This window comes from Macrotis lagotis, chromosome X (assembly GCF_037893015.1).
Source record: "Macrotis lagotis isolate mMagLag1 chromosome X, bilby.v1.9.chrom.fasta, whole genome shotgun sequence".
Taxonomy (NCBI): domain Eukaryota; kingdom Metazoa; phylum Chordata; class Mammalia; order Peramelemorphia; family Peramelidae; genus Macrotis; species Macrotis lagotis.
In genome coordinates this window covers 106,242,100-106,259,035 of record NC_133666.1, presented here as the reverse complement: position 1 = coordinate 106,259,035, position 16,936 = coordinate 106,242,100, and the positions used below count along the sequence as shown (strand labels likewise).

The 16,936-nt window shown below is 34.6% G+C and overlaps 1 protein-coding gene across 5 annotated transcripts in view; it reads left to right on the top strand.

Moving 5' to 3' along the window:
* Positions 1–16,936, top strand: part of CXH9orf85 (chromosome X C9orf85 homolog) — a 93,826-nt gene that overhangs the window by 39,941 nt on the left and 36,949 nt on the right. For all 5 annotated transcript variants that reach the window (XR_012471823.1, XM_074202873.1, XM_074202872.1 and 2 more), the window contains exon 2: positions 6,242–6,348. Coding sequence is in view for 4 of the 5 variants with exons in the window: in XM_074202873.1 (XP_074058974.1) it covers positions 6,242–6,348 (107 nt within the window). In the remaining variant the exon portion in view is untranslated. The remainder of the gene's footprint in view (positions 1–6,241; positions 6,349–16,936) is intronic.

The following is a 16,936-nucleotide window of genomic DNA, read 5'->3' as shown; positions in this document are numbered from 1 at the left end:
AATAATTTATCTATTTTTGCATTGTTTCTGTTGAGGCATTTAATATTTTTAAAAGTATCTCAAAGTTTCCAACAGATAAAGTAATAGATATTTTATTTTAATGCCATGCTCTTTAAGAAAAAAAAGACAGGGAGCTGCTAGGTGGTGCAGTGTGGATAGAGCACAGGCACTGGAGTCAGGAGCACTTGAGTTCAAATCCAGTGTGGCCTTGGGCAAGCCACATAACCCCATTGCCTTGCAAAAACCTAAAAAAAGGAAAAAAAATAGAGAACTTGAGCTGTCAGTGACTGGTCAATATACTGTCCTTTTTTCCCCCCAATACAGTCTTTATAAAGATATGATCCATACGCTCATCAAGGATGTGTCCTTGATGTAAAAATGAGAAAGCCAAACTTTCAGATAGTTTTCCACAACAATCTTTTCTTTGCTATTACACACTTGACTTAGAGATTTAGTAAAGGTATGATCCAAAAGTGTGATTTTTCCCTCCAAAATTGATTTTTTTCATAAGTATTTGATGGGGTGGCTAGGTGGCATAGTGGATAAAACACCTGCCTTGGAGTCGGAGTACCTGGGTTCAAATCCTGTCTCAGACACTTAATAATTACCTAGCTGTATGGCCTTGGGCAAGCCACTTTAACCCCACTGCCTTGAAAAATCTTAAAAAAAAAATTGAAAAGATAATATCATCTTTAGTCATTTTTTCATAATGTATGACCCTTATTTCTTTTCTCCATTTTTCCTTCTTCCTCTCTTATTTGGTTTTTTAAAAAATTTTTTTAGCTCATTTCAGAGATCTTTTTAGATTTGAGACCAATGTATAAACTTCTTTGAGACTTCACACGTAGTCATTTTGTCACTGCTTTTCTCTTCTGAGATGGCATTTTTATTGTCACTTTCAGAATAGTAATTTTCTATGATTAGTGCTCAAAAAAGGGTGGTTTTTTTTTTTTGGCTCGTTTTGATAGTTGATCTCCGTTTTGGGGCTGAAAATCAGAGGTCTAGTCTAGTTTCCTGCTTTCTACTCTGGTGTCTCAGATACACAAGATTTGTTCCTTGCTTTAGGTAAGCCCAACCCAGTCTTGCCTGCAGCACCAGTGTTACCAGGGCTCCAATTTTGTCTTCTGACCCGTTGCACCACTGGCTTGCTGAGCCCACATCTGAGCTGTTCTGTGACTAAGAACCACCAGCTGGCTTCCCAGCTCTCCTGCCTATGCTGTGCTATATTTTCCCTCTCCCCTTTTACCCACATGAGACGTACCTTTTCTGAATTTTGTCCATGTTATCTTAAGTTGAGAATTTGTTTGAATCTCTATTTTTTTTGTAGGTTTTGAGAGTTTAGGGTCTGTTTAGAGTCATTTAATGTCATTATGGGAATAAGTTCCTGGAGCTTCCTAGCTTCATGCTACCACCATCATGGCTCCACTCATATTGTCCTGCTATTATTGGCTTTCTTAAAATACACATCTTTTAGGGGTGGCTAGGTGGTATAGTGGATAAAGCACCGGCCCTGGAGTCAGGAGTACCTGGGTTCAAATCCGGTCTCAGACACTTAATAATTACCTAGCTATGTGGCCTTGGGCAAGCCACTTAACCCCATTTGCCTTGCAAAAACCTAAAAAAAATACACATCTTTTATTGGTCTTTTATTTTAATTTTTAAACTATCCAATACCAGTAATAATGTCTTACACATGGTAACTATAGTAATGAAATTTTAGTAACTATAGTAATACTATAGTTAAAGGGACATTCTGATTTGCAAAGCCTTTTACAACTTTATCTCATCTTCTCTTCAGCTACCTTCTATTGTGACTATTGTAATAAATATTCCATTTGAATTCCACTTGCAAAACATACCTCCTTTTAGTGATTTTTCATCCTAGTACTTCACTCTTGTTCAGTGAGGTAGTGAAATGAAAATTGAATGAAAATAAGGGTAACATGGCCACCTCATCTCTAAAATGGAGATGATGTTACAGATTTATTTTAATGGAAAGTTGTGTGACTGGTAAATAATTGAGACACATTTTAAAAATGTTCTTCTCTTGTATTGGAATCCAGTCATGTCATAGTGGTGCTTTCTGTCAGCCTTCTATCAATCAAGAATATGTGGCCTGAGTTTCCTTTTTTGTGGAGAAAGAAAGCTCCCAGTTAGTAATGAGAGATTTTAATTTTTATCTGGCCTTTGCTATTTATTACCTAGGGGATCATTGGACAAATTACCTTACTTCCATAACACTCAGTTTTTCTCATCAACAAACTAGATGATCTCTAATCCTTTTTTTCCTAAATTCTTTGAATTTACCCCATTGTACTTTGGAATACTTGAAATACTTATGCTCCTAAAGGGAACTTTGTCTTTATTTGACTCTGGGGTTAGTGTACTAAAAATATGAAGTTTGAAAACAAAAAGAGAAATCAATTTTTTTAAAAGTATTTATTTATTTTTGAATTTTACATTTTTTTCCCTAATCTCACTTACCCCACCCCCCAGAGAAGGCAGTCTGTTTGTTAGTCTTTTCATTATTTCCATGGTATACATTGATCTAAGTTGAATGTGATGAGAGAGAAATCAAATCCTTAAGGAAAATAAAATATAAGAGATAGCAAAATTGCATAATAAGGGAACGTTTTTTTAAAATTAAAGATAATAGTCTTTGGTCTTTGTTCAAACTCCACAATTCTTTCTCTGGATACAGATGGTACTCTGCATAACAGATGCCCCCAAATTGTGCCTGATTGTTGCACTGATGGAATGAGCAAGTCCATTAAGGTCTTCCTGACTCCAGATCCAGATTAGCACTCTATCTACTGCCCCACACTCATGGATCTATTACCCTAGACACAGGGGAATTGAAGTCCAGAGAAGTTAAATAATTTTCCTAAGGTCAAAAAAACTATTTAATGTAATAGCTGTGTTTTTGCTTCTAGAAAATCCAGATAGGGGACTCCTCCATCATAATAATGGAAACTTTAGAGTTGGTATCCCATTTCATATTAAATTGTATGGTTAATGGGGGGTAGGGGGGGTGGCTAGGTGGCACAGTGGATAGAGCAGTGGCCCTGGAGTCAGGAGTGCCTGAGTTCAAATCTGGCCTCACACACTTAATAATTACCTAGCTTTGTTGCCTTGGGCAAGCCACTTAACCCATTGCCTTGCAATATAGATAGATAGATAGATAGATAGATAGATAGATAGATAGATAGATAGATAGATAGATAGAGATAGATATAGATATAGATAGATAGATAGATAAATAGAGATAGATATAGATATAGATAGATATAGATAGATAGATATAGATAGATAGATATAGATATATGGTTAACAAAACCAACCCATCTCTATTGGGCTTTGATTAATTGCTAGCTAGATTGTAAGAAAGAGATTATAAAAATAATAACTAGCTGTGTGATCTCAGATTGGCATTACAACCTCTCACTTTCTTCTTTCATAAAATGAGTGGAGTTAGAAAAAATCATTTCAGATTCCTTCACTCTAGTATTCTCTTGATTTGATGTTTTTTAAAAATAAGAGCATTTGCTTTTCTGTAACTTTTAAGTTTAGGCAAAGGAATACTGGAGAGGGAACAAGTATACATTTTCATACATTTCATGTTTTGAATATGGATCTTTAATCAGTATGGGTACTCTCTGCAATAGTGCAACTTGCAAACACATGGTTGATGCTTACTAAATGTTTATTGACTCACTAGAACCCATCCTTGCCTTCTTATCCTGTACAACTTTCAGAATCCTCCACAGAGTCTTAGCCAACATAATAGAAATCTTCCACTACATAATTTGATTTTTGTGGGTATCAATGAAGCAGGCAGCTTGTGTGGATGTGTGTGACTGTGCATACGTACATACATACATACATATATATATATATGTAAATGTTTATTTATCTTAATATATATAAAAAGCAAATACAAAAATAATGCTTGGAAGAGGGTGGGGGGAAGAAACAATGATGGAGAGAGGGGAGAAGGAAAGACCTCACATTGAAATTGACAATTGTTCTGAGGAGTAATTTCTAGAAGTTAGTTTTACAGAGGAAATAGAAAATGGTCTATTTTAACCTGAATATACATATACATGTACATATACATATATATCTGTTGGAGCTTGTTAAACTGGGTTATGATAATTTGATATCTGTGCTTTGCAGAGATCAGTTTTAGCATTAGAACTGTGGGATGTGGCCATATATATGGAGATAAGGAGAAAAAAGGAAAGAGATTTTTTTGTGTCACTTTTCAAGTATTTTCTGTCTTACCTAGAAAAGTTTGCACTGTTCCAGGATTCAGTGAAATCAGCAAGTCTTCTGAAAACAAAAATCATAATGGAGGAACATTTATAGGGAAACCTTCAATTTGTTCTCTGCATTAGACATCCTTCATAAATTTAACTTCTGTTGACCTCAGTTTCTTCATCTGTAAAATGAGGATAATAATAGAACCCACATCTCAGGTTGGTTGTATTGCTGGAAAATGTAGCTAGCTAAAACCTTCAGGGGTTTGAGTAAAGGTGAATGTATTCACTTTAAAGACTAGGTCCAACCCAGAAGAATTTAGGGGAAAAATAAGGTTTATTATATATTATTGTGGTTAGTAGACGCTGAAGGAGAAATAGAGTAGGGAATTAACAACCTCAGCAGCAATTGCAGCAGAAGATAAGGAATAAAGAAGGAAAGTAAGGGGCAGTTATAAAGTGCTGGCTTCTCAAGGGAAAACCTCTCAACTCAGGTGAGGAAAGGGTGAACTTTTAAAATGGCTGAAAGATGAGGTTGGTAGGGATATTTGGATGAGGGACATAGCTCCAAGAATAACAGGGATTTACTGGGTGTCCTTGCCTGGGAGGGGCAAAGTAATTTACTAGAAGTTCATTGACCTCACATCCATAGTTTGGATAATGGGATGGGGTAAAGGCATATATTGCAAAGAGGTCATTGTTAAATGTAGGATATCTGTTCCATACAGAGAGATCAGAATAATTATAGAACATATTTCTATTAACATTTCCTCTTCATCACTTGTGAGAATCAAATGAAGTAATATTTTAGCATAGTGCCTAGCTATAAAAGTCACATGACAGGGCTTCTAGATCCTTCACTATCCTAACCATATTTTTGAGAACATATTATTACAGTTTGTCCCTCTTAAATGTGTTGCTTAAAATTGTACAATGGTTCTATTTTTTGGCTTTACTTTTTCTAGAAGCCATATGAGAGTAATGTCATTTTAGATTGTATTAGTTAATATTGCCATTGAAATAACTTGACAAAAGGAATTAGAAATGAAGAAACATTTTAAAGGGGCTGTTCTGTAATGACGCCTCCAATTTACAAAGTTGTTTTAAGAGCCATGGAGTTTTTTGAATTAACAATTTGCTATTTTTTTAGGGTTTTTTTTAAAGGCAAATTGGGTTAAATGGCTTGCCCAAAGCCACATAGCTAGGTAATTATTAAGTGTCTGAGGCCGGATTTGAACCCAGGTACTCCTGATTCCAGGGCCAATGCTTTATCCACTGCACCACCTAGCCACCCCCAGTTTGCTTATTTTTAAAAGTAAAATAACTGACCATCCAAATCGTAATTATTAGTCCAGGGATGACAATTCTGCTTCTGTGAATAAAAGCTCAAACACACACATACATACTGGCTCTGATCTCAATATCAGTGGCACATTATTGTTTGGGTAAAATATTGGCAAGGATAACTTCCCCTTTTGTGTGTTGGTGAAGAAACTCCAGCTCATCTGCTTTAGAAGATTTCACCTAAGTGTTTATTATGATTATTACTTCCCCATTTCTAAGTGTACCCAGGCAACCTATTTCATAATTTACCTTTGATTATTCCATAGATCATCTTTCCTTGGCTTATCATTGGGGAAAGAATTTGTATTTAGGCTCATCTTTTTTAAAAGTTCCAACCCATAGTTTCAGTGGTTAAGAAATTGAGTCTTAAAGGATTGAGGAATTAAATTATTTTTATTATATTAATTCCTTCTGTCACATTTTTTGCTACTGCTTTTGAAATAATTTGATAAATGGAAATTAGAAATGAGGATGGTTTTGTTTATGTACCATAAATGATTTTATTTATTTATTGATGATGATTGAAGTGGCTTAAATTTACATAATGAGTTTTTCTGTGGAGATTAAAATGGTCTGATACTGTTTTACAATATGTAGGTGTAATCTCTCAGTGTTGTATTTATCTTTTTTTGCTTCAGAAAATAAATGCAAAGCTTCATGATGGAGTGTGTCAGCACTGTAAACAAGTTCTGGAGTGGCGAGTAAAATACAGCAAGTATAAACCATTATCAAAACCTAAAAAATGGTGAGTTAACAAGTCTCAAGTCTCATTTTAGTTCAACAAATATTTATTAAGTACTTGTGTGCCAGGCATTGTGGATACAAAGACAAAAAATATCTACTTCTCCCCCCACCCCAGGAACCTGTATTTTTATGGGGTTAAGGATAGCAATACACACAAAGAACTATAAAGAAGATCTAATTCCCTTTGTGAAGTTATTTCAATGGCAGTATTAACCAATATAATCTAAAATGTCATTACTATCATATGACTTCTAGAAAAAGTAAAACCAAAAAATAGAACCGTTGTACAACTTTAAGCAACAGTTTTAAGAGGGACAAACTGTAAATAAACAGTTGGTGGGGGGGGAGCTGGGAGTTAGAATGGGGAGAATGCTTGGGAAAAGCCTTTAAATGAAAAGTGGCATTTGGGTTTACCTAAGAACAAAAGTAGGGAAATGACTGTGTAAAGATATGAAGGTAGGAAGTAGGATATCAAGTCAAAGCAAACTTGGCTAACTGCCGAGTACATGTTGGAGAGTAATGGAAAATGAGTCTGGAAAAAATCGTTGAATGAAACTGTTGACTCTTAACTAATGTTGATGTAGCATCAGTTATATCACTTCTCAGAATTTATTACTGAACCTTTTATATTAAAAAAAGAATACTTCAGAAAATGCATTTTATAAATAAAAGTAGAAAGTAGAAAGCGCTTATTTCCAGGCTTCCAAAGTCCATCTTCATTTCAAATTATACTCTGTGAAGATAGACAAATCAGTCATCAGAAAGGTCATTGTATGGCACTGGGTCATAGTGGAAGCTGGAAATGAGAAATTTGTAACTGCTACATTTCCTCAAGTGAATCAAAGCATTAAATATTCCATTTAACCAACTTTTATTTAACAGAGCAGTGGAGGAAATTAAGATAAATATAAGACAAGAATCTAAATAATAACTGAAAATTATAAGAAAGACCCAATTCTAAGGATGCTCTTTGAATAATTGCTGCTTAAAAATTGGCATTCTGGTACATCCAATATCTTAAGAATTGCTTTTGCAGCATTGTTGATAAGCTGTTATGCAGATTTTGCTTAGAGACCTCCATTGATGAGAAATCAACTCTTCAAAGTAGTCCCATTAATTTTTTTTGCATTGTTTTAATTATTATTAGGAAGTTTTTCCTTACATTAAGTCTAAATTTTCCTCTTTGCAGTAGTGCCTAATACTGCCCCCATGCAAATCTATTTTTTTTCCATGTGACCACCCTTTATAAATACTTGACAGCTACTATCATGCCTCTTTTTTGTTTTCAGGTCTATCACTAATGAACTTGTCTTCATATATGATCATCTCAAACTTTTATCCATCTTGATTGTATTTATTATGATGCCCTCAATCTTATTATGAATGTTAATCCAAAAATATGATGCCTTCAACTGAACAATTTATTCCACACTCCAGATTTGTCCAGGGACACAACATTTCTCTTGCACTCAGTAGTTCTGGATATGATCGATCTCTCTCTCTCTCTCTCTCTCTCTCTCTCTCTCTCTCTGTATTGTAAGATGATCATATTAGCATTTTTTACTGCCTTTTCACACTGTTGACTTGAGGTTGTAAGTCTCTAAAACCCTATTAGCTTTTTCAGATATAAAGCTGTCTAGGTTTAACTCTTACATTTTGTATTAAGGAAACTGATTTTTTTTTGAAGCAAAGAGTAAGAGTCTACATTATCTCCATTAAATTAGATTTAGCTTGTCACAGTCTTTTTGGATTTTAATTCTTTCTTCCATTTGTGTTAGCTATCTCTTAAAGCTTTTGGTCATCTGCCATTATGAATAAACATCAGTGAACAAGTGATGCATAACAGCATAGGATCAGATACTGATCCCTGAAAAAGTCCAGTAGTTTTATTCTTTCAATTGACTTGACTTTGAAGCATTAATTATTACTTTTTAGGTCAAATCAATTCAGGCAATTTCTTTTCTAACTAAATGTACTATCATTTCCTCCCATCTCTTTGTCTTGCTCACAAGAATAGCTTGAGAAACTTTGTCAACTGTTTTGCTAAAATTTAAATATATCTCCCAGGTACACATGATCTCCTTATCTTGTCTGAAAGGAAAATGAGCTTAGTGTTTTTAATGCTCGATCTTTGTACCTACTTCATCCTTTTCTAATTGCTTACTATCTCTGAAATAATACATTTTAGAAATTTGATAGGGATTGAAACCAAGCTCACCAACCTTTATAATTTGCAAATTCTATTTTTTCCCCTACGCCCTTCCCTATTTTTAGAAATCAGGTCTTTAACTCCTTAAGGACACTCAGTATTGCTCTACTTATCTTAGATATCAGCTTCCTTTTAATTATTTTTGTTTTATTCTTTCAGTCTACAGTGAAAAGAAGGCAAAATTAAAATTCTACCTTCTGTTTGTCTTTATCATTATCTTGTCACTTCAAACAAGAGTCTCATCTCCTTGAGATACTTTCCTTTTTCTTTCCTTCACTTTGGAGCCTAGAATTTTGGAGGAATAGCTAGTTCTGTCATCACAGACTCTTACCAGTTCTTTTCTCTGAATTCTTACATGAATAAAATAGAGAAAGAAGAGACCAATGAATTGGACCTACAACTAAAAAACGAGAAAAAGAATAAATTCATAATCTCCAATTTAAGAAAAAAAATTTTAAATTAAATCCTCAATTAAATACCAAATTTGAAAATCAAAGGAGTTCTTAATAGCACTATTGAAGTAATAAATAAAACTAAGAATTGGTTTTATAAAAAAATCAATAAAACAGATAATTTTTTTAAAGAAAACCAAATTAACCAATATTAAAAATGAAAAAAGGTGAATTCACAACCAATGAGGAAATTAGAGTAATAATTCGGAACTATTCTGTCACTATTTTTCCCCACTGTATGCCAGTACAGGGATGGTTCATTGTTAGGAAAACTATCAACATAAATGACCATAGTTTTCCTATCAATAACAAAACTAACATCATATGATTGCCCCAATAGATCCTGAAAAAGCTTTTGACAAAATATGGTACCTTTTCCTATTAAAGATACTAGAAAGCATAGTAATAAATGGAGTTTTCCTTAAAATGATAAGTATTATCTATCTAAAACCATCAACAAGTATTATTTGTAAGTAAGCATTCCCAATAAAATCAGGGATGAAACATTATTACCACCATTACTCAAAATTGTCGTAGTAATAGGAAAAGGAAAAGAAATGGAAGGAATTAGAAGAGGCAGTGAGGAAACAAAATTCTCACTCTTTGCAGATAATATGATATTACATTTAGAGAATCCTAGAGAATCAGCTAAAAATCCACTTGAAATCATTAACCACTTTAGCAGAGTTACAGGATGTAAAATAAAACCACATAAATCATCAACTTTTCCATATATTACCAACAAAACTCAGCAGCAAGAGAAATATTTCATAGTGGGTCTACCTGCCAAAACACAATTGAACACAATTACAAAACACTTCAAACATATACAATCATAAACAACTAGAAAAATATCAATTTATTGGGTATAACCTGTGTTACTATAATAAGACAATTCTACCTAAATGAACCTACTTATTCAGTGCCATACCAATCAAACTACTAAAAAATTATTTCATAGAACTAGAAAAAGTAATATCAAAATTTATCTGGAAGAACAAAAAGTCAAGGAAATCAAGATTATTAATTTAAAAAAAATGTCAAAGAAGGTGGCCCAGCTGCATCAGATGTAAAACTTTTATGAAGTGGCAATCACAGGGTGGCTAGGTGGAGTAGTAGATAAGCACCGGCTCTGGAGTCAGGAGTACTTGAGTTCAAATCCGGTCTTAGACACTTAATAATTGCCTAGCTGTGTGGCCTTGGGCAAGCCATTTAACCCCATTTGCCTTGAAAAAAAAAACCCTAAAAAAAAATAAAGTGGCAATCATCAGATACTCGCTATGAAATGGTGGTGGATTTGTGGAATAGGCTAGGTAAACAAGACATGGTAGTAAATGACTACAGTAAGCTATTATTTAATAGCCAGAACCCATCTTCTTGGATTTGATAGTAACTCTATAGTATTTGATAGAAACTACTGGAAAAACTGGAAAATAGTATGGTAGAAACTAGACATTGATCAGCATCTCATACCCTATACCAAGATAAGTTGAAATAGATAAATGATTTAGACATAAAGGGTGATACCATAAGCCAATCAGGAAAGCAAGGAATATTTGTGAAGAGAAAAAGAATTTATGACCAAACAAGAGATAGAGAATATTATAAAATAGATCATTTTAATTACAATGAATTAAAAGGTTTTTGAATAAACAAATCCAATGCAACCAAGATTAGAAGGAAAATAAATTTTCTTTGTTATTCATTCATTCATTCATTTATTTATTTATTGCAATGTTAGCTCAGCACATAAGCATGAACACATTTGATCTTACTGTTTAGGCTTTTATTTTTTAAAATTTTTATTCATTTTAAACTTAAATACAAAAATGAGAAAAGTGGGGAAAGTAACATTTCCCTGTACATAGCAAAAATGAGACAATTCAATACTTACCTTTACTTTTCTTGAAAAACCTATGTAGTAAATAGTACACAATATTTTTCAAAGCTACCCAGCTTTTCTGTGCTTCTAAGTTTTCTTTTGTTCTATGCTGTATACTTTTTATTTAAAAAAAATTTTCCCCGGGCTACATGGAAAAGTAAGTTTCAACATTTATTTCCTAAACCTTGAGTTCCAAATTCTCTCCCCTCCTTCCACCCCACTCCCCCATTGAGAAAGCATGTTACTTGGTGTTGGTACCTCTGAAAAACATTGTTAAAACAGTCATATTGTAAAAGTAAATATAATAACCCCCCAACACATACAAAGAAAAAACCTCAAGAAAAATAAAGTGGGGGGGAAGGTTTGCTTCAGTCTGTATTGAGACACCATTAGCTCTGTCTTTCGTATATCATAAGTCCATCAGAAAAATTGCCTCAATATTTTTTCCCACAGTTGCTATTGCTAGTTGTATTTCCCCTTCTCCTATTCCCCCCTTCCACTATTCTCTCTTTTCTTTAATTCATTCTCTTCTCAAAAGTGTGTTGTATCTGACCACCCTCTCCCATAATTTTCCCCTCTCTTCTATCACCTTACATTCTCCTTCCTCTCCTCTGACCCCTTTCTACTATCCCTTTCCTCTCCTTTTTCCCTCTAGGGTAAGATAGACTTCTATACCCAATTCAGTGTGTATGTTATTTCCTCTCAGAGCCACTTCTGATGATAGTGAAAGCTCAGTCATTCCCCCTGACCTTTTCCTCTTCCAGTTTATTGTCTTTTTTTTATGTGAAATAACATATCCCATTCTTTCTCTCCTTTCCCTTTTTCCCAGGACATTTCTTTTTTTTCCCAGGACATTCTTTTCTCTCCCATTAACTCTATCTTTATAATACTCCCATCTTTATAAATATTTAGCTCCCACCTGTGTCTTGCTTATATATGCTCCTTCTAACTGTTCATATGAAGGTTCATATGAGATATCAGTATCCTCTTCTCATGCAGGAATACAAGCAGTTCAACATCATTGAATCCCTTATAATTTGACCTTCCATCTTCTCTATGCTTAGTCCTGTACCTTAAGGTGAGACTTGCTGTTCAGTTCAGGTTGTTTCATCAGGAAAGTTTGAAAGTCCCCTATTTCATTGAATATCCACATTTTTCCTTGAACGAGTATGTTCAGTTTTGCTGAATAGTTGATTCTTGGTTGTAATACAAGCTCTTTTGCCTTCTGGGATATCATATTCTAAGCCCAGTGAGCCCTTAATGCAGATGCTACTAAATCTTGTATTATCCTAACTGTAACTCCATGATATTTGAATTGTTTCTTTCTGGCTGCTTGTAATATTTTCTCCTTGACTTTGGAGTTCTGAAATTTGGCTATTATATTCCTGACAGTTTTCATTTGGGGATCTCTTTCAGGAAGTGATTAGTGAATTCTTTCAATTTCTATTTATCTCCTGATTTAGGATATTAGGGCAGTTTTCCTGGAGAATTTGTTGAAAAATGGCATGTAGGTTCTTTTCTTGATCAGGACTTTTCAGGTAGTCGAATAATTTTTAAATTATCTTTCTAGGTCAGTTGTTTTTCCAATGAGATATTTACATTTGCTTCTAGTTTTTCATTCTTTAGGTTTTGTTTTATTATTTCTTGGTTTCTCACAAAGTCATCAGTGTAAGGGGATAATAGACAGAGTATGTGGCCATGAGGAGTTCATCCTGAGAGTCATTGAGACGGGGGACAACAGGAATGTCCATACCAGAGTGCTCTGAACTCAGGAAGGAGCTCTGGCCCTTCTCTCTCTGTGTTTTCCTGCCTTTCATCCTTATCTTGTTGAATATTCTCAGAAAGGACCTTTTGTCCTTATCCCTCTGCCTTTTATCCTCATCTTGTTCAAGTGTCCTAGGAAGGAGTTCTGGTACTTATCTCTCTACCTTTCATCTTTATCTTGTTGAAGATTGCACATTTTTCCAGGATACAGACCTTTTGTGGCATGCCCCTTATACTTTCACAGGCCTGGAGATGAGGAATGCTGATACAAGGGGACTAGGCTTATATATACCCTTATTTCAACTATGTGAGCAGAGATGTAGCATATACCTGCAATAAACTCCTTGTTTATCTCTCACTGGCTGACTTTCATTATTGAACATGCGGGACATGTCCGGCAGAGCTCCCTGAAGAGTTGTGTGAATTAGACTGAGACCCGGCTGCCCAGAGTGGACCATAACACATCAGCTTCCCTTAACTCTATTCTACATTTGAAGGAGTTTTTTTCTTTTTTTTTCTTTTTGTAAGGCAAATGGGGTTAAGTGGCTTGCCCAAGGCCACACAGCTAAGTAATTATTAAGTGTCTGAGGTTGGATTTGAACTCAGGTACTCCTGACTCCAGGGCCGGTGCTCTATCCACTGTGCTACCTAGCTGCCCCCAGGAGTTATTTTCTTCAGAGTTTTTGTATCTCCTTTTCCATCTGGCCAATTCTGCTTTTTAAGGCATTCTTCTCATTGATTTTTTGGGCTGCTTTTTCCATTTGATGCAAACTGATTTTTAAGATATTATTTTTTCTTCAGTATTTTTATTATCACCTTCACCAGGCTGCTGATCTGGTTTTCATGACTTTGCTGCATTGTTTGCATTTCTCTTCCTATTTTTTCCTCTACTCCATCATTTTTGAGCTCTTCTATAGCCTGAGACCAATTCATATTTTTCTTGGAGGCTATCGATAGAGACAGAGACAGAGAGAGAGAGAGAGAGAGAGAGAGAGAGAGAGAGAGAGAGAGAGAGAGAGAGAATGAATCACATTTATTAAGAGCACTAGTCATTTTGCAGTTAATCGTAGTCAATGGATATGAATAGACAGTTTTCAAATGAGGACATTAAAGCTATCTGGAGGTCAAACAAAAAATGCTCAAAATTGTTATTGTTTAGAGAGATGCAAATGAAAATAACTCTGAGGTGGTACCACTTCATCTATCTCATTGGCTAATATGACAGAAAAGTGAAATGATAAATGTTGGAAGGGATATGGGAAAACTGGAACACCATTGCATTGTTGGTGGACTTGTGAACTGATAATAACCATTCTGGAGAGCAGTTTTGGATCTTTGCCCAAAGAGGTATAAAATTGTGCATACCCTTTAATCCAACAATATCATTGGCTCTATCCCCAGAAGATCATTAAAAGGGAGAAAGGCCCACATATACAAAAAATAGTAATAGTGGTTCTTTTGTTGCAAAGAATTGGAAACCAAGTAGATAACCCATCAATTGGGGAGTGGCTGAACTTGTTGATGGAATATAATTATTCTATTAAAAAATCATGAGCTGGCAGATTTTAAAAAAAACCTGGAAAAACACATGAACTGATGTTGTGGGAAATGAGCAGAATCAGAAGGACGTATTACGCAGTAGCAGCAACATTGTGTGATGATCAACTATGGTAGACTTAGCTTTTCTCTGCAATGCAGTGATCAAAGCTAATTCTGAAAGACTTGTGATGGAAAAAGTCATGCACATTCAGTGTCTGAATGTGGATAAAAGTATACTCTTTAATTTTTTCTTACTGTTTTTTGATATTTTTCTCATGGATTTCCCCCTTTTGTTCTGATTGATATTTCTTTTACAACATGACTAATATGCTTGCTGTCTTAAGGAAGGAAAAAATTTTACAAAAATGACTGTTGGGGGGTAGCTAGATAGTGCAGTAGACAGTCTGCTTCAGAGTCTGGAGAGCCACAGTTTAAATCCAGTCTCAAACACTTGACACATAACTCACTGTGTGACTCTAGGTAGGTTACTTGTTCCCCATTGCCTCACCAAAACAAAACAAAACAAAACAACATGCAAAAAAACTCACCACCAACAACAAAAATGAATGTTGAAAATTATCTTTATATGTAACTAGAAATTAAAAATGAAATAATATTATGTGAAAACCAAAGAAATACAAAAACCTTTAAAATGTATTAAATGCTTCAGTCCCTACTAGGAAGCAAATTATGCTAGGGAACACTCATATACAGTGGGATAAAAGTGCTGATGGAGTTAGCAAGAACTAAGTTATTTTTCTACTTCCTATTCTTGCCAACTATGGAGTCAGATAAGCCCTTTCAGCCTAAATTTTCATTTGTAAACTAAGGATTATTATAGCATCTTTCTCACTGTGTGTGTGTGAGAATATATAGATGTGTGTGTGTGTGTCTGTGTGTGTGTGCATGTGCATAGACATCTTACTGTGTAAACTAAAGCACAGACAAATGTTACTATTTTTTTATATGAATACAGATAAAAAACAAGTTTTAAGGCGGAGAAAATACTTAGCCTAAATTCTTTTGAGAAATATTAATTGCTCATGGGGACAGCTAGGGGCACAATGGATAGACTGTCAGGTCTGGAATCAGGAAGTTTGTGAGTTCAAATCTGGCCTTCGTAATTTACTAGTTGTGTGACTCTAGGCAAGTCACTTCATTAACCTTAGTTTTTCCATCTGTAAATTTGAGCTGAGGAAGGAAATGGCAAGCTATTCTAGTATCTTTGCCAAGAAAACCCCAAATAGGGTGGAACACAACTGAAACCATTAAACAACAAAAAGACCAGGTCATTGTACTAGAGGTGACTATACTGCCTAAATTAATTTACATATTTAGTATGCCAATTAAACTACCAAATAATTACCCATATAGAAGTAGAGAAGATAATCCAGATATTTAGTCTGATCAGCTGCAAAGTAGGACTGCCAGCTGCATAATTCTGGTTATTATAGCTCTTCTAATTAATGCAAGCCTAAGGCTGCATTGACTAGTGTGTTGCACAACATTGAGCTGTCTATTACATCGACCCCACATCATTTGCAAGATCTTTTCATCTAAATTTCTCTCTGCTCCATGCCTTTCCTGTCCTATTGTCTGTTTTTTTTATACCATTGTAGGACTTGTCCCTATTAAATTGTATTGTGTTGTCTCTAATATTTTCTGAAATGCATTTGGACACTGGTTGTTCTCCAATGCTAATTATTCCTACAAGCTAATTGTTATAAGCATGCCATCAATGCTTTCATTCACACCAGTGACAATACTATTTTAACATTCTATGACCAAGAAGAAATAAATCCATAGGATACTTCTCTAAAAACTTTTACCTTCAAGATGACATCAATATGGGGCGGCTAGGTGGCGTAGTGGATAAAGCACCGGCCTTGGAGTCAGGAGTACCTGAGTTCAAATCCGGTCTCAGACCTTAATAATTACCTAGCTGTGTGGCCTTGGGCAAGCCATTTAACCCCATTTGCCTTGCAAAAAAAAAAAATCTAAAAAAAAAACCCAAAAGATGACATCAATACTTTTTGAAGCAGTTTACAAGACACCTAACTATATGAACATTTAACCCATATTCAGTCAGGAAGACCTGAGTTCTATCTGGACTCAGCACTTAAAAGCTGTGACCCTTGGCAAATCTCTTAGCTTTTATCTACCTGTTTCCTCAACTGTAAAATGAAGAAAGTAATTGTACCTGAGGCTACCTTTTATGAGGATCAAATAAAATATTCATAAAAGTACTTAGCATAGTTTTGAGCACATCACAGGTACTTAATGAACAAATAAATAAATATGTATATACTGTCTTCTCCTTCCCTACTTACTTACCGAAGGAGGAACTTTATTTTGTTGAAATTTAGACATACTTTGCGTTTCTAACATTTCCCTGATCTTTCTATCTATAGTGTTGTAATCTTGTCATAAAGGAAAATTAGCTTAATTAAAAATTAATAATTTATTCATCAGTATTAGTTATCTATCAATGATAAAATAAATTAATTAATGAAAATTAAATTAATGGGAAAAAAGCTTAATGACCTGTTCTTGATGAAATCATGTTTCTAAATGACCAGTTTCCATTTTTAAATGCTCACAAATTAATCCATTTTAATGATTCACTCTCAAATTTTGCCAAATTTACTGTCCTATTTTTCCCTTCCTCAAGGCCAGTGGCATTTCCCTTCTCTTCTATGTATTTGCAAATGGTTTGACAGTGGTTCAGCCATAAGACATATGA